This window comes from Hemitrygon akajei, chromosome 8 (genome assembly GCF_048418815.1).
Source record: "Hemitrygon akajei chromosome 8, sHemAka1.3, whole genome shotgun sequence".
NCBI lineage: Eukaryota > Metazoa > Chordata > Chondrichthyes > Myliobatiformes > Dasyatidae > Hemitrygon > Hemitrygon akajei.
In genome coordinates this window covers 138,644,061-138,663,085 of record NC_133131.1, presented here as the reverse complement: position 1 = coordinate 138,663,085, position 19,025 = coordinate 138,644,061, and the positions used below count along the sequence as shown (strand labels likewise).

The following is a 19,025-nucleotide window of genomic DNA, read 5'->3' as shown; positions in this document are numbered from 1 at the left end:
GATTTTCCTTTTGAGTGTATTGTTAATATATACTTCCTTCTTTTTCATGACCAGAGCCTCAACATCTCTCATCAATCAGGGTTGCCTTAACCTGCTAGATTTACCCTAACAAGAATATGCTACCCTTGGACTCTCAAAATTTCACTCTTAACCACTTGCCATTAATTCCTTTTCCCTCAAATGGGTTTTCCCATTCAACCTTTGCTAGATTCTGCCTACAAACCTAGCCCTGTTACAGTTTAGGGTCCGAACTTGTGAGACCTGTACTATCCTTTTCTTAAAACAAATAGATTTATGGCTGCTAAAACCAAAATGCTCTCTCCTGTCACCCCAGTTACTTGCACTGTCTCATTCTCCAAGATGAGGTCCAATATACTTTCCTGAACACATTTCAGAAATTCTATCCTGTTCAGTCCCTTAACATTCTGAATGGCCTAGTCAATGCTAGGAAAACTGAAATCTTCCACTAATTCAGCACTCCTATTCTTACAACTATATGCAGTTTCTATACATACCTGCTGCACAAGATCATCCCCTTCACCAGTATTCAAAAAGGAATACTTATTATTGGGGGGAAATGGCCATAGGAGAACCCTACACTTTGTGCCTACTCCCCTTATTCTTCCTGGTAGTCACCCATCTATTTAAAGCCCTGTACCTTTGGTGTGACCACCTCAGTCAAAGTCTCATCTATGATATTCTCAGCAACTCCTGGATGATCCTGAATATATCCAGCTCAAGCTCCTTGATCCATTTTGTCAGGGGCCATAGCAGGGCACACTTTCCATAATATTGTCATCAGAAAGACTATGAGGTCCCCTAACCTTATGTAAGAGGAACTTTCCACTGCCCTAATTGTAGTCCTATCTATTCCGAGTCAAATAATAAGGATGATTAAGACATTAAAGAACTTAACTTCTCTTTACCTGTGCCTCCTTGCCAACACCTCATCTCTCCTCTCTTACAATGATGACTCCATTTAACCTCATCTTTCTTTTATTGGTTAAAGTGTCCTTCAAATTATGAAGTGTCCTTCAAATAAATGAAATTTAACTTTTTAAAGAATCAAAAATGTTGAAAGAACTCAGTGGGTCAGACAGTATCTATAAAGGGAAATAGGTGGAAAGCTCCTATTCTCACTGTCAGCTCATGGGTCCTGTGAAAGTGAAACCATCAGGAAAGGAGACTTGCCTTTTTACAAATTCCCACTTTTACCTCCTGATTCCTATAAAAGTGAAATTAGTGTAGGTTAATGGTAAACAAAGGGTCATAGGAAATTTGATGTGCCAATATAAGAGGAAATAAATTGCAGATATTTAGGAATATAAGAAGAAGGGAAGTTAGACTAATAGGATTGCTGCCCCATGAGGCTGCATGTATCTGACGGGATATTGGTGCTGAGCTTGAAAATGTAAGTGATATATTCCTTTTTCCCTGATGGATCAAAGCAAATCAGGGAGGCTATTTGGCCTTTTTTTGCAGTTTTGTCCAAAAAAAAGTTTTTCCTATTTCTCCTTTTTTGCATTCCTTTCCATTATTCATCTGGAAAATCTTCCTATATGCTTAGCTTACCAGGACTCAACTTGTATCTTTGCTGCAAACAATCTACTCCAGTTATATTTTGCAAGTCATTTTCCAATTTGGAACTTTAACTTGTGGGCCAGTTATGACCTTTCCATAACTAATTTAAAACTAGTATAACTGTGGTGCTGGTCCCAAAGTACTTCCCTACTGGTACCTTGGTCACTTGTCTAGCTCCTCTTCCCAAGAGAGGGTCAAACTTTGCCCTCTCCTTTGTAGGGCCTTCTATATAGTGCCTGAGGAATTTTTCATAAAGACACTGAACAAATCCTGCCCCATCCAATTCCTGAGCCCTGTAGCAGTCCCTGTAACATTAGGCATGTTAGGCTCCCCTACTCTGACAGTCCTATTATTCTTGCAACTTTTAGAAATCTCTGTGCATATTTGTTCTCATATTCTTCGGGGGGCTATAATACCATGCTAACAAGGCGATTGTCTCTTTTTATTTCTCAGCTGTACCCATAAAGCCTCATTAGATTAAAATAATTTCATCTTGGACTATAGCTATGATATACTCTTCAATCAAAAATTCAACTCCCCCTCCACTCTTTCTTCCACCCCCATTCCACCCATAGACCCTGGTACAGTACAGTCTGCAGCATGTTTCCTGCTTTCACTTTCCTTTCCTTCTTAAATATTGGAGCCATATTTGCTAGCAGTCTACATGAACCCCTCTAGAGTGTAGATGAGCAACCACTATCTCTGAGTTCAGCTCTTTCAATATCATGAGGTGTGGATCTCCATTAGGTCCTTGGATTATAACAGCTTTCAAGCTTGTGAACTTGTACAGTAAAATTTCCATATGATTTTGCTCCAGCCAATCCTACCATGCATTACCTCATGCCCACTGCACTCTCCACTCCTTCCTCCACACCACCAGCCTAACCATCCCATGATCTATCTACATAATGCCATTCTGTTCTCTGCATTTTCAATGGTAAGGGAAATTAATCAAAATCAATTGGTCTCCATTTTTGGATGAGAATGTGAATTTTCAAATGACACTAAAGTAGGTGATTTAATTGTAGATCTGAATACAAATCTATATATGATTTTTGCCTTATTTTCCAGTGCTGAGTCAACTGCTTTATGACATGTTCTCCTTTTGATTGGATATTAAACTGCTGCAGATCCCTTTAGATGGACAAAGAACACCCCCAGAAACTTTTTAAATAACAACTCAACCATGGCTCCATTATCTAGGCCAATATCTTTACTTGATCAATAGTGCCAAAAAACAGAATTATTGGGTCACTTTCCTATTTTCAGATCTTGGTATTTGCAGTCTGGCTATTGTATTTGCCTACAAAATTGACTATACTTCTAAAGCAATTTATTGGCAGCAAATACAATGGAATGTCCTGTAATCAATATGCTACCACTTTAGTTTTCACATACCAGGATCAATGGAATTTGGAGGACTATGTTGATATGTTTTTGAAACTGGTGACAGAGATTTAGATAAAGCTGGAACTTGGCATTACCATCACATAGAACCTAATAATTTGCATTTTGTAGTTATTGATGAAACCAGAATATCTAACTTGAGTTGATGCGGTTTGTTTCACTTCATCCAAAAGCACTTCATTGCCAGTGTATTACAGAAATCCACATTCCATTTCACTCATGCAAAATGTCACTCATCTAGCATCACCAACAACAATCTGTGCACATCTGTTATTTATCAATGGAGAAAATATTCTGTGATGCTTGTTAACTGAACCTATGCAAATTAAAGTTGTCTCTTTAGAAACTTCTTGTCTGAGGATATTTTTAGCTTTGACATAAGTCTGTGTTAGAGTAGTCGTAATCCTTGTCTGGGTCATAAACTAGGGATAATCACTTTGGGCAGATATTTGTGGAACCAGATTTATACCTCTGTCCCAGCATGAATCAACACCTTCAACATTAAAGGGAAAAAGGTGTATTAAAAAAAGTTGGCATAATTTCTTAAAATAACTTCTTCTGTACTACTTGTTCAAATCGGAAAATTTTGCAGCTGAGATGTAGCCGACCTAGTAATCTTTCTGAGAAAAGCCAACACTTTTAATGTCTTTATTCAGCGTTACTATTACTACATGCAATTCTCTGCATCACTTCAATAGTAGTGAAGAAACAATTATTCATTTATTTTAAAGGTAATAACATGGATTTTGCACTTTTTCCCCAAAATTAAGCTATTGGGTTAAATTAGACAATAATACCATAAGATTTAGGAGCAGAATCAGGCCATTTGGCCCAATGAATCTCCTCTGCCAAACAATCACAGCTGATTTATTTTCTCTCCACTGCATTCTCCTGCCTTCTTCCCATAATCTCTTACAACTTTATTAATCAGAAACCTGTCAACCTCTGCATTAAATCTACCCAATAACTTGGCCTCCACAGTGATCTGTGGCATTTCATTCCACAGATTCACCCCCAACTGGCTAAAGAAATTCCCCTTCATCCCTGTTATAAAGGGATTCCTTCTATTCTGAGGCTGTACCGTCTGGTTCTATCCTCTCCACGTACACTTTATCTAGGCCTTTCAATATTCTGTAGGTTTCAATTAGGTACAATTAGACTGTATTTGTATTAAAGTTATTCATGGATTTCCACTTACACCGAATAAACATCTGAAAAGTCACCTATATTGAAAACCCTTCATAAATCATAAATTGGGATGTTATGTTGAAGCTATACAAGATGTTGGTGAGACCTAATTTGGAGTATTGTGTGCAGTTCTAGTCACCTACTTATAGGTAAGATATCCAAGGTGAAAGAGTGCAGATAAAATTTACAAGGATTTTGCCAGGAATAGACAGGACATAATTTATAGGGAAAGGTTGAATAGTGTAGGACATTATTCCCTTGAGCATATGAAGGGAGATTTGATAGAGGTATACAAAATTATGAGAGGTATAGAGAGGGAAAGTGCAAGTAAGCTTTTCCACTGAGGGTGGGTGAGACTAGAACTAGAGATCATGAATTAAGAGTGAAGAGTAAAATACTTAATGGGAACATGAGAGAGAACTCCTTCACTCGGAGGGTTGTGTAAATTGAAACAAACAGCTGGTGGATGTGATGGATTTGATTTCAGTATTTAGGATAAGTTTGGATAGGGATATGGATGGGAGGGGTGTGGGAGGGCTATGGTTCAGGTGCAAGTGAATGGGACTAGGCAAATTAATAGTCTAGATGTGGCAAAGTGCCTGTTTCTGGAATTATTTGAAATATTTCTTTATGGTTTGCTTAAGGTTAAAATGAATGCCTCTTTAGATCCTACACTCTACGAACCTGAAGGGTATGAGCAGGAGCTGGAACAGGAATAAACAAAATGATTCTAGGTGCCTATTCTACTACTCTATAAGATTATGGTTGATCTAATCTTGACCTCTGTGCCACTTTCCTGCTTGCTCACCCATACCACTTAATTTCCTTGTGTATCAAATATCTGTCAAGCTCCTTCTTTAATATATAATTGTTATCTATTTATTTAGAGTTAACAGCTTAGAGTAGGTCCTTTGGGCCTTTTGACCTGTGTCACTAGCAACTTCCAATTTAACCCTAGCCTAATCACAGGACAAGTTACAATAACCAATTAGCCTACTGACTGGTACAGCTTTGGACTGGGAAGAAACCAGAGCACCTGCAGGAAACCCATGCATCTGACAGGGAGGATGTAGAAACTCTTCACAGAGAATGTCGGGATTGAACTCCAAACTCTGACGCTCTGACCTGTAACGAAGTTGTACTAAACCCTATGCTAGCATGGCTCCCATTGACTCTGCTTTCATAATTCTCTGAGGTACAAAATTTCAGGGATTCTTAACACTCTGAAAGAAGAAATTTGTAAATGGCATCTTATTCTGGAACTGTGCACTGGAAATTTATATGCCCTAACTGGGGAATGCCTACCATAAGACATAGGAGCAGAATTAAGCCATTCAGTCCATTGAGTCTGCACTGCCATTCCAACTCTGATCCTAACTCTCATTCAACCCTGTACACCATCCTTTCATAACCTGACAGTTCAGGAAAGATCAACTTCCGCCTTAAATATACCCACAGACTTGGCCTCCACTGCAGTCTGTGGCAAAGCATTCCACAGATTCACTACTCTCTGGCTAAAAAAAATCCTTCTTACCTCTGTTCTACAGGGTCACCCCTCAATTTTGAGGCTGTGTGCTCTAGCTGTGGATACCCCCACCACAGGCATCCTCTCCACATCCACCTATTCTGGTCCTTCCAACAGTCAGTAGGTTTCCAGGTATTATTCTGCATTCATTGAGTACAGGCCCAAGTCTGCCAAATGCTCCTCATATGTTAATCTCTTCATTTCTGGAATCATCCTCATGAACCTCCTCTGGACTCTCTTCAATGACAACATATTCCTTCTGAGATATGAGGGCCCAAACTATTGACAATACTCCCAAGTACAGCCTGACTAGTGTCTTATAAAGGCTCAGCATTATCTTGTTGCTTTTATATTCTATTCCCCTTGAAATAAATGCCAATATTGCATTTGCCTTCTTTACCACAGACTCAACCTGTAAATTAACCTTCTGGGAGTCTTGCAGGAGGATTCCTGTACCTCCGCACCTCTGATGTTTGAACCTTCTTTCCATTTAGATAATAGCCTGCACTAATGTTTCTTCTATCAAAATGTATTATCATACATTTCCCGCCACTGTATTCCATCTGCCACTTTTATTTGCCCATTCTTCCAATTTGTCTAAGTCCTGCTGCAGTTGCATTGTTTCCTCAGCACTACCTACCCCCCCCCCCCGCCACCTATCGTCCTATCATCTGCAAACTTTGTCACAAAGCCATCAACTCCATTATCTAAATCATTGACAAACAATATGAGAAGTAGCGGTCCAAATATTGACCCCTAAGGAAGACCACTAGTCAACGGCAGCCAACCAGAAAAGGCCCCTTTTATTCCCAATTGCTGCCTCCTGCTTGTCAGCCATTCTGCTATTCATGCCAGTATCTTACTTGTAACACCATACGATTTTAGCTTGTCAAGCAGCCTCATGTGTGGCACCTTATCAAATGCCTTCTGAAAATTCAAGTAAGTGACATCCGTTGCCTCTCCTTTGTCCACCCTGCTTGTTACTTCCTTGAAGAACTCTAACAGATATGTCAGGCAAGATTTCCTTTCGCAGAAGCCATGCTGACTGACTTATTTTATCATTAGTCTCCAGGTACCTCAAAACCTCATCATTAATAATAGACTCCAACAATTTCCCACCACTGAGGTTAGGTTAACTGGCCAATAATTTACTTTCTTTTGCCTTCCTCCCTTCTTAAAGAGTGAAGTGAGATTTGTAATCTTTCAGTCCTCTGTGACGATGCCAGAGTCAAGGAAGTACTTCCACCTGGTCAATTCCACTCAGAATATGATCATCTAATTCTTCTGAACAGCTTCTATACAGGAGCAATCTGCTTAATCTCTCTCTATATACCTTAATTTCCACCTTCAAGAAAACAAAGTATTTAAAACATTTCTGCATGATCCCCTTCTTAAATATGGGGATGAAAATCTCTAGTAGTACAACTACATATCTGGTCCTACTAGGAGCATGTGAATCTGCATCAACACCCTTCAATCAAACATTCCTAATTACAAACTCTGTCTGCTCATCCAGGCTTTCTATTTCATACAAGAAGACCCCCCAGATCTTGTGGTATCACACCATTTTTTTGTCATTCAAATAAAGGTAGTTGTTCAATGACCTTTACTGCAAATATACCTTTTGCCTGAAGAAAAGATTAGGACAGATTAAAGCAGGAGTGCAAGGAATTATAGAGAGGTTAGTTTAGTATCTGTTGTGAAGCAGGAAGTGCTACAACAACAACCTCTCACTCAAAATCAGCAAGACCAAGGAGGTGATTATTGACTTCAGGAAGAAGAAAACCAGGGTCTATGAGTCAGTCCTCCTCATCGAATCAGGGGTGGAGAAGGTCAGCAACTTTAAATTCCTCGGCGTTATCATTTCAGAGGATCTCTCCTGGGTCTGGCACATAATTGTCATTATGAAAAAAGCACAGCAACATCTCTACTTTCTTGGAAGTTTACAAAGATTCAGCATCTCATATAAAACTTTGACAAACTTCTATAGATGTGTAGTGGAGAGTATATTGACTGGCTGCATCATCGTCTGATATGGAAACACCAATGCCCTTGAATGGAAAAACCTACAAAAATTAGTGGATAAAGCTCACCCCGTCATTGAGTACTTCAGCATGGAGCACTGTTGCAGGAAAGCAGCATCCATCATCAAGAACCCACACCATCCAGGCTGTGCACTTTTCTGACTGCTACCATCAGGAAGAAGGATCAGGAGCTTCGGCAGCCTCAGGACTCACACCACCAGGTTCAGGGACAGTTATTGCTCCTCAACCATTCGATTCTTGAACCAGAGGGATTATCTTCACTTGCCCCATCGTGGAAATGTTCCAATAACCTTTAGACTGTCTTTCAAGGACTCTTCATCTCACACTCTCAATATTTTTTGCTTATTTTTGTTATTTTTTTTGTATTTGCACAATTTGTTGTCTTTTGCACATAGGTAGTTTGCCTGTCCTGTTAGGTGTGGTCTTTTATTGATTCTTTTGTGTTTCCTGTATTTACTGCGAATAACTGCAAGAAAATGAATTTCATGGTTGTATATGACATATATGTGCTTTGATAATAAATTTACTCTGAACTTTAATTATAAATTTTCAGCTGATGCAGACAATGCTGATTTATAAGGAGTAATTCATACATGATGAAGAGTTGGCTAAAAAGGTAGACAAGAATGCCAATGCATAGTATTAATATGGACTTTCAGAATGATTATTTGTGAACTTAAAACCCTTTGAATTGAAGGTAAATTATGATCCTGGCTGTAGATTGAATTAATGGCAAGAAACAGAGTGGATATTTTCAAATAGGCAAAGTGTAACTTCTGGATCTGTACTAGAACCACAGTTAATTGTAATATTTATAAATAATTATCATATAAAAGAGCATGTTACCTTAATTCCTGCATCAAAAACTCTCTTCTCCAACACAATTCCTCTCCTTGGCAACTCTGAAATTGAATATAAGCATTCACAAATTTGATGTTATGCTTGGAGCTGGCTTGAGCATCAGACAACATATTTGTGCTGTTATTTAGACTACCTATTTTAGTCTCCTGACATCACCTGATCCCACTGTTGCTTCAACCTTGTTGCTGAAAACTATCCTCTTATTACCTCTAAACTTGGCAATTCCAAAGTACTCCTGGCTAGCCTCACATTTCACCACATTTATAAGCATTCACCAGAGCTTCACCCATTTACTCAATTTACTAATAAAGCTCTGTAATTAAAAGTTGCCATCTAATCTGCTTCAATACATTCTTTCTTTGATTAACAGATTAAGTTTCTATTCCATTGTCTGAGTCATATTAGTCCTGGTTGACTTCTCTAAATTGAGCCTGGAATATCAATTTATGAATCTTAAAGCAAAGAGTCATAAAGTCAAAGGGCACAGAAGCAGTCCATTCGGTCCACTAGTCCATGCTAACTATCATGGACTCATTTACACTAATTCTACACGATTCTCATCACTTTCCTCCAGATTCTAGCAATCACATAAATTGGGGCAATTTACAGTAGGTAATATATCAACCAACCCCTACTTCTTTTAGAAGTGAGAGGAAACCACAGCAGTCACATGGTCACAGAAAGAATGTGCAAACTCCACTCAGCACTCAGGTTGCTGGAATGGAGCAGCAGCAGCTCCACTAGCTGCATTTGTGATGTTCAGACCAAATCTATATTTGTCTAAAATGTTCTGGCTAAATTCTAAACTGTCAAGCCATTGCTGTTCCACAAGTTCTGAGGTCTGTCCTTTGGCTAAAATATTAAAATGCCAGCCTGACTGATCAGAGAAATTCTGATATTCATTATAAGAACAGAAGAGCTCGGGGGGAAGGGAAGGAGTACAAGCTGGCAGATGATAGAGGAGATCAGATGAGGGGAAAGGTGCTTGGTGAGAGAATGGGGTATGAAGTAAGAAGTTGGGAAGGGACAGGTGGAAGATGTAAAGGGCTGAATAACAAGCCTTCTGGCTTCTGCCCCCTTTCTTTCTAGTTCTGATTAATGGTCTTGGCCTGAAATATCAACTGCTTATTCTCTTCTATAGATGCTGCCTGACCTGCTGAATTCTGCCAGCATTTTGTGTATGTAGTTCCAGAATCTATGGGAGATTGCAAGATGACAACTAGAATACCACCATCTTTAAAATTCTGCAAAATAGATAATAATTCTGCAATATTTTTTCATTTTTAAGGTCACCAGCTACTCTATTTTGTAATATCTGGCAGTATGGCACCATTCTGTAGTGGATAGCACATCTACTTTACATGCAGAAGGTCCTGGGTTTGAGCCCCAGTGAAAGCAGTCATTAGTTTGTAGAGACGGTAGTGTAGCTGTTAGAGTAATGCTGTTCACTAAGATCAGGGTTCAATTACTGCCACTGTCTGTAAGGAGCTTGTATGTTCTCCCTGTTATTGTGTGGGTTTCCTCTGGGTGCTTTGACTTCCTCTGACATTTCAAATGAGTATGGGTTAGAGCCACGATGGCACCAGAAATGTGGTGACATTTGTGGGCTGCCTAGCACAATCCCCGCTGAATTGATCTGTTGCAACTGATGCATCTCACTGTATATTTCAATGTACATGTGACAAATACAGTAAAACAAATCTTTTGCTCAATACTTAATGTCTTCAGTTATCATTGGATCATTGAATCTGTAATATATCTGACAGATTTTTCAAGATCTGTTTAATTTCTCTGCCATGTCTTTACTCGCCCTTGGTAAAGTAAATTTCTCTGTGTGCAAGAGGCCCAATTTGTCCTGTGTCTCAAAGGAATGGGTCCCTTTTACATACCTATATAAGCTGTTATTGTCTATTTTTTTTGCCAGTGTATAATCACATTGAAGCCAGCATTCAGTCCAAGATGACAGATGAAAGACACTCATTTAGTTTCACTACCAGTTTTATTGTGACAAGCTCAAAAACAGACCAGGGGCATATGACCTGGGGAGAGAACCCTCTTGGTCATATACAGATGGGGGAGGTGATGATCACACACCCTGGTTACAGACAGGGTGACCCACGAACACATATGTAAATAACTGTATAACCCAAGGTAAAATGTAACAATAAAAGAGCTTGAACATCCCACAATAATCCCATGAAAACATTTTAAAGTAAGCACAATAAATAGCACTGGCCACTAGGAATGCTAGGGCAAGCTGCTGACCAACCCCCCCCCACACCCCTGGAGCCCTATCCACATATAAAACTTGGAGCTTTTGGCAGGTTTGGGCCTGTATTCACTGGAATTTAGAAGAATATGTGGAGACCTCATGGAAATCTACTGAATGTTGAAAGGACTAGGTAAGGAGGATGTGGAGAGGATGTTTCCTCTGGTGGGGGTATCCTGAACTAGAGGATACAGTCTCAAAATTGAGGGATTACTCTTGAGAACAGAAGTGAGAAGGAATTTTTTAGCCAAATAGTGGTGAATCTGTGGAGTGCTCTGCCACAGACCGCGTGGAGGTCAAGTACATGGGTACATTCAAAGAAGAAGTTGATAGATTCCTGATTGGTAGGGGCATTAAGGGATATGGTGAGAGAACATGTGTATGGAGTTGACTGGTATCCGGGATCAGCCATGATGAAATAGTGGAGCGGACTCGATAGGCTGAATGGCCTAATTCTGCTCCTATGTCCTATGGTGTTATAGTCTAATAAAGCGCACAGTTCAGGTAAACAGTAAGATGCAAAATCATAACGAGGTAGATTGTGACATCAAGAGTTCCTCTTTTCATAGGGAGCCATTTAGTAATTATATAACAGTGAGATAGAAGTTGTCCTTGAGCCTGGTGATACATGCTTTCAGGCTATTGTACCTTCTGCCCAATTGATGAGGGCAGAAGAGAGACTGTCCTAGGTGAATGGATCTTTGATTATGTTAGATGCATTACTGAGGCAGAAGGAAGTATTGTTCATAGAGAGGAGGCTGGTTTCTGTAATGTGCTGAGCTATATCCACAACTTTCTGAAGTTTCTTGTGGTCATGCATAGAGCAGATGACGTACTCAAAGTTCAAAGTAAGATCTATTATCAGAGTACATACATATCACCACATACAATCCTGAGATTACTTTTACTTAGCCAATCTATAGAACAGTAACTAAACATCAGGAACTATAAACTGTAAACAAACTGTGCAAATGCAGATATAAATAAAGAACAATAAATAACAAGCATAAAATAACAATGTAACAGAGTCCTTAACTGAGTGTAGCTATCCACCTTGTTTAAGAGCCTAATAGCTGAGGGGTAGTAATTACTCTTGAACCTGGTGGTGCGAGTCCTGAGGCACTTGTATATTCTACCTGATGGCAGCAGAGAGAAAAGAGCGAGGCCTGAGTGGTGAGGATCTTTGGTGATGGATGCTGATTTTCTACAGCAATGTTTCATGTAAATGTGCTGAATGTTTGGGAGGTTTTAGTCGTGTTGTACTGGGCTTAATCCACTATCTTTTGTAAGATTTTCCACTCAAAGGCATTGTTGTTCCCACACCAAGCCATAATGCAGCCAGTCAATACACTTTCTACCACACATATATAGAGGTTTGCCAAGGTTTTTGATGACATGTCAAGCCTCTGCAGACTCCTGAGGAAGTAAAGGCACTGTCATGCTCTCTTGGCAGTAATATTTATATGATGGGCCCAGGACAGTTGCTCTGAGATAGTGATACACATGAATTTACTGACCCTCTCCATCTCTGATCCCCCAATGACTACTGGCTCATGGACCTCTGGTTTCTCTCTCCTGAAGTATACAAACAATTCCTTGGTCTTATTGAGATTGAATGAGAAGTTGTTGTTATTACACCACAAAAGCACTAGATCCTTTTTAACTCAGCCAAGTTTTCAGTCTCCCTCCTGTATGTTAATTCAACATCCCCTTTGATACAGCTGTATGTATGCATTCATCCATGCACTGAGTTAAGAATGGCAGAGCAGTTGCTATATCAAACCATGATTCATCCAGATAGGATGTTTTCTGTGGTGCATTGATAAAAATTGGTGTGGGTCGCAGGGTCATGCCAAATTTCTCTTTCTTCCTGACGAAGTAGAAGCCTTGGTGAGCTTTCTTGGTTGTGGCATCTATGTGGTTAAACCAACCAGGGTAGGCTATTGATGATATACACTCCTAGGAATGTGAAGCTCTCTGCCCTCTCAGCTTCAACATTGTTTGTATAGACATGAGCATGTGTACTGCCCATCCCCTTTTTTGAAGTTAATGACCTGTTCTTTTGTTTTGCTGATATTGAGGGAATGTTTGTTGTCATGACATCATGTTACTATGGTCCACTGTAGTGGTATCATCTGCATTTTTTTTTAGATGGAGCTAGAGTAGAATTTTGCCATGCAGTCATGAGTGTAGAGAGAGTAGAGTAGGGGGCTGATGACACAACCTTTCAGAACACCATTGTTTAAAATAATCATTGCAGGTATGTTACTACTTACCTAACTGACTGCACTGTGTTGGCAGGAAGTCAAGGATCCAATTGTGAAGAAGATGTTAACTCCTCATGTCTGAAGTTTGGTGATGTTTGCTTGGAATTATAATTAGGAGTTATTAGGAATTAGGAGATCTAGGCCTCATATGGAGCCAGTGATCATTAATGGAGAATGTGTGGAGCAGGTTAAGACCTACAAGTATCTGGGAGTACAGTTAGACGAGAAGCTAGACTGGACTGCCAACACAGATGCCTTGTGCAGGAAGGCACAGAGTCGACTGTACTTCCTTAGAAGGTTGGCATCATTCAATGTCTGTAGTGAGATGCTGAAGATGTTCTATAGGTCAGTTGTGGAGAGCGCCCTCTTCTTTGTGGTGGCGTGTTGGGGAGGAAGCATAAAGAAGAGGGATGCCTCACGTCTTAATAAGCTGGTAAGGAAGGCGGGCTCTGTCGTGGGCAAAGTACTGGAGAATTTAACATCGGTAGCTGAGCGAAGGGCGCTGAGTAGGCTACGGTCAATTATGGAAAACTCTGAACATCCTCTACATAGCACCATCCAGAGACAGAGAAGCAGTTTCAGCGACAGGTTACTATCGATGCAATGCTCCTCAGACAGGATGAAGAGGTCAATACTCCCCAATGCCATTAGGCTTTACAATTCAACCGCCAGGACTTAAGAACTTTTTAAAAGCTATTATTAATGCTTTCTGAGAGAGTGATTTAGATGCATATCATATTTTTACTGAGTTAAGTATTGTATGTAATTAGTTTTGCTACAACAAGTGTATGGGACATTGGAAAAAAAGTTGAATTTCCCCATGGGGATGAATAAAGTATCTATCTATCTATTGAAAGCTGAGCTGTCGTCAATGAACAAGGTGCCTTCACTGTCCATATGCTCCAGAGATGAGTGTAGGATCAGGGAGATAAACAGATTGTCTGGAAGGCAGGAGTTGGCCCTCTCTTAAAGCACTTCATGATGGTAGATGTCAGAATCATCTTGTTTCTGCTAGATATCAGGATGATAGTGGTCTTATTAAAGCAGGTGGGAACCACATTTCGAAGTAGAGCGAGGTTAAAAATGCTTGCAAATAACTTGAAGATTTGGACTCGACTTAACAACTGAACAAACAAAAAATAACTCCACCAGCTGATCTACACAGGATCTAAGGACACAGCCAGGAACTCCATCTGGGTCAGATATTTTCAATGGGTTCATTCTCTGGAAGACTAATCTTACGTCTGCAGCAGTGACTGTGGGTTCAGGTGCATTAGAGGCTGTCGGGGTGGGTGATGATATACCTACTCCCTTCCGTTTAAAACATGCATAGAATGTGCTAAGCTCATCAGGAAAGGATGTACTGATGTCGGTAATGCTGCCAGATTTTGTTTTGTAACCCTTATATATGGTAAGCCTTTGCCACTACTGACAGCTGGTCTGAGATTTGATTTTGGATTGGTACACCCTTAGCATCTCTGAAAGCTTTACAGAGATTGTATCTTGGTTTCTTGTAAAGGTCAGCATCATTTGATTTGAATTTGCAGACCTGAACTTAAATAGGGGTGTGCCACACCCGGTCCATCCATGCTTTTCAGTTCAGGAGCACCCAGATTGTTCTCTTTGGTACACAATCCTCAACACACTTGATGATAAAGTTCATGACAGAAGTGACATGCTGATTTAGGCTGGCAACTGAGTCTCTGAATATAGATCGGTCTTTTGACACAGAGCAGTTGCGTAGAAGCTCATCTGTTTCCTCAGAGCAGCACTATATTACTTTCTGTACTGTATCCCTCTTTTCAGCTTTTGTTTGTATGCAGGGTGTAGGAGCACAGCCTGGTGATCTGATTGTGATGGAAGGGGGTGGCTGAGTAGGCATCTATAATTGTTATGTTACATTGGTTGAGGGTTTTTAGGCTATTGGTGTGGCAGGAGATGTGCTGGCAGTATTTTGGTAACAAATTCTTGAAGTTGTCCTGTTTGAAGTCACCAGCAATGATGGAAAGGGACTCTGAGTATCTTGTTTCAAGGCTATTGACCGCAGAATATAATTTGTTGAGTGCAAACTTCATGTCAGTCTAAGGTTTTTTATTTCTTCATGGTTGAGGATGTTTTTTACAAGCTGGCATTTAATTGTTCATTTGCAGATGTCCTTGAAATTAAAATTCAGCGATGGTCTTAACTCAAGGGTACCAATCACAGGTTTCGTGACTTATTCAAATCGGTTGGATATTTACAACAAAACCAGAAGTTTCATGATTACTGATACTAAGTTTGCTTTTTAAATTAATTTTTTTACACTAGTTACTTGAATTTAAAAGAGCTGGAAACTAGTAATTTAACTGCTATGCTATGATAAACATACTTAAATTGCTAAAGAAAATATATTAACAGAATTGTTCCTTCCTATTATTTAGAAATTCTTTCAACTTCTTATAACTTTTTTTTAGAATTTTGCACTACAAAAGAAACTCACAGCTACTCGTAAGACTCTAAAAATGGAAGTGCCTACTAATGATGAAATGGATCTAGGTGAAAAGTTTAAAGATTATCAGGACAAGAATAAACTTGAGAGAAATAGGCAATCTGCAAAGTTTAAGATAAAGGATGCAAAGAAAGAAGAAAATATCCTTAAGATCAAGGAGTCATCTCATCAGCAGATGTAGGTAACCAATGGAGAAATATTATGAATGTATCCATGTGCAGCTTGATATTAAATAACAAGAAATACCCTTATAGAGTCATAAACCTAGAAATTTTTCAGTTGTATACATTTTTCATTTCAGAAAATGAGTGCAAAATTTGTTTTATAATTTACTTTTCATACACTCTCGGAGTCTTATCTCACCCATTTGTACCTATGCATCTGCTGGTCACCACATTTACGGAAAGAAATGAGGACCTTAAGAGGGTACAGAAGAGATTTACCAGAATGATTCCAGAGATGAGGGATTTCAACTTAGAATTAGCCTAAAGAAGCCAAGAGCAATGAAGTTGATAAGAAACTTGATAGAGGTATAAAATAGTGAAAGATTTAGATAAGGTAGAAAAAAACAAACTTTTCCCATTAGTAGTAATAGACGTACATGGCAGGATGTATTTAAAGCTATGGATAAAGAGAGATTGAGGAACAGCACTTTGATGCAGCGGGTGACAGTAATCTGAGGATTGCTGCCTACAAGGGTGTTTCTAACAGACGTGGACAATGATTTCAAAATAAAATTTGTTGAGCATTTGAGGGAACTAAATGTGTAGGGCCATGTGAATGGGACTCATTACTTTGCTGTGTAGATGCTGGCAGGAACTTGATAGAGCAAACGACCTCCCTTATTGCTGTATTGAGCCAAATAATGTTGAGATAATTTCCAGCATCTGTTGTATCTCATGTGTTTTGACTGAGGTCTGTCTTTTATGCCTGCTACCTGTATAGCCACCACTGTGATCCATCCTATTCCTGCACCGAACTTTTGAGGCAGCATGATTCCTAAGCACTGCTAGTATTGCTATTGTGGTCCTTCTGAAAAATGCAGCAGGTCATGAGCAATGCCTGGGCTGCTGCTAGGCTAAGAGCTTAACCAATCGGATATTTGGAAACAGTTGGGAAGAATAAAATATATATTTTTTAAATCAGCAATTAAAATTATACATTTATTTTAAAATATATTAAGCTATTAAGTACATAAATATAATCATTTAAATCAAAGGGGCTGCTCTAAATAGTTGGTTCAAAATATAAGGGCCACAATAGGAAGTGAATGCATTGACCACATTTTGGCAAGCTTACTTAGTGGTGGGTTCAATAGCAAGATGGTGGATCAGATTTGCACACATCTACCATCCAGAATATTGCATTCCCTTCAGATGTGCCAGCTAGCTACCAGCACTTTCTGGGTCTAAGATTTGCATTTTAGTCTTTCTGTAGTGTTGTGTGCACAACATTTGTCCTAAAATCCCATTTGCTGATTTATGCTGTAGGTTTCTGGATAAGATTATAGGTATGGAATAGAGAATTTTCTCATTTCCTTTCTGGTGACCATATTTGATACAAGCTTTTGATTAAGCTACTCTGATATGTACTGAAAAAGGTTTCTGTTGGAATAAATTATTTTTGTTGTGTTGGAAAAAATTACTTAAAGCTAAAATGTTCCTTTTCACCATTTTGGACCTTTTATCACTAATCTACATTTGATAGTTGACACATGATCCTGTAAGATGGCAGTATGCTCAGATGGCATCAACCAAAGGTGTTATTGTCTTTTATAAGTGTGTTTTTTTATGATTGTAAGACTCTGCTAGGCATTAAGAACTCAAAGTATTGCAGGTCTGCTCCATGAGCAGGTTGCTCATTGATGGAGGAACTGAAGGATTTGGACCATGATCCTACCTCTGACAGAGAGGTGTCAGTGCGTGAAGGAGGTGTGCAGTCTAATAGCGAGTGATCCTCTTAGTCGCTTCATTTGGACATTGGTGGTGTGGAATTTTTCAAGCAATTCACTGGTTTATTTTCAATGATGGGGTTGGACAGTGGGGAGCTGTGCAGCCTTAGTCACACCAAAGACTAGGCCTCAAGCCATTTTCAAACACCTGGGGGAGATGTCGGAGTCAGGCACTGCAACAGAGTGTTGGAGACAGTGTTGCTCAGTGTCTGTGCTGGAGCAGTGCAGGACCCCAGTGTTTGCTTGGCAGAAGACCAAGCTCTATTGTGTTCTACTGCAGACTGCTGCAACGTTCATGGACTCAAGAATGGACTATATGTTTTTGTGTGACAGTGTTTTACTACCGTCTTATGTGTGCTATATGTGCCTTGTGCTGTGTGTGACTGTTGGTACTGTGGTTTGCATCTTGGCCCCGAGTAACACTGTTTCCTTTGGCTGTATGCATGGATATTCATGTGAGATTGAATGACAATTAAAAATTGATTTGAACTTGAACTTGACATGATTATCACTTCTTCAAGGATACTTTGCTAGTAGCACAATTTCTATTTGCCCATGCAGAAACACTACAAAAATGTAAAGACCTTGGTTACTCTTTACTATGCCACTATACATTGTCCAAATTAAGTAGATTACAATTAGATAGCTTCTTTAGTGGCTTGACATTTATGTCCTCCAGAACTCTCTCTCCTGTAATCTATCAAAGCAGCTGTCATTGTAGGCTTCACAATATTGATACACCTTTTCCCTCTGTATACCTCTCTTTGAATTTTCATTTACGATTAAACACATATTGAACACATATTCCAATATGCTTTGCTGCTTCTGGGTTTGATTACTGTAGAATATAGGAGATTGAAAACCCTCCCCTTTAGGCTGGTTAGTATGAGTGGACAGTTCTGCTTGCTGGGACTGCTGTCTCTTCAGCACAACCTTGCCTGTCTGAGCAAGGAGATATGTGATGTGCATATTTGTTTTCATTGTGCACATACACACGTTAATCAAAATTAGAGGAGCTCTCTTGGCTCAGCAACGTACTCGTTGGTGAGTGCATGGAAGTCATTACTGTTTTAGCTTCCTAGCCTCAGGATCATTCTAAATTGTTTCCATGACATATACAACATCTCACAGTTTTTTTTTCTTGTCAGTGATGCGTGACAGAAATCACTTAGACTTCATCTATTTTCTTTCAAGGAAGAACAGGCATTTGCAAGTTTTCCCAGAGTGGAGGTGTTCATAGACTGGATGTATATAGTGTTATTCTATATGGGAATACCTCTGGCATCCGCCTGCCAGGACCATCTTGCAGTAGTCTTGGAGGATTACTGTGGGCACCTTGTACAAGTAACAATGCTGAAAGTCCTGTTCTTCCTTATCCTGTCCAGGTTCCTCTGATCATCTGGGAGTGCTATTTTCTGCAAATGACCCATCCAACCTATCATT

General features: G+C 39.5%; 1 protein-coding gene across 5 annotated transcripts in view; it reads left to right on the top strand.

Moving 5' to 3' along the window:
• Positions 1–19,025, top strand: part of odad2 (outer dynein arm docking complex subunit 2) — a 220,142-nt gene that overhangs the window by 51,792 nt on the left and 149,325 nt on the right. For all 5 annotated transcript variants that reach the window (XM_073054733.1, XM_073054734.1, XM_073054735.1 and 2 more), the window contains one exon: positions 15,597–15,808. In XM_073054733.1, the coding sequence (XP_072910834.1) occupies positions 15,597–15,808 (212 nt within the window). The remainder of the gene's footprint in view (positions 1–15,596; positions 15,809–19,025) is intronic.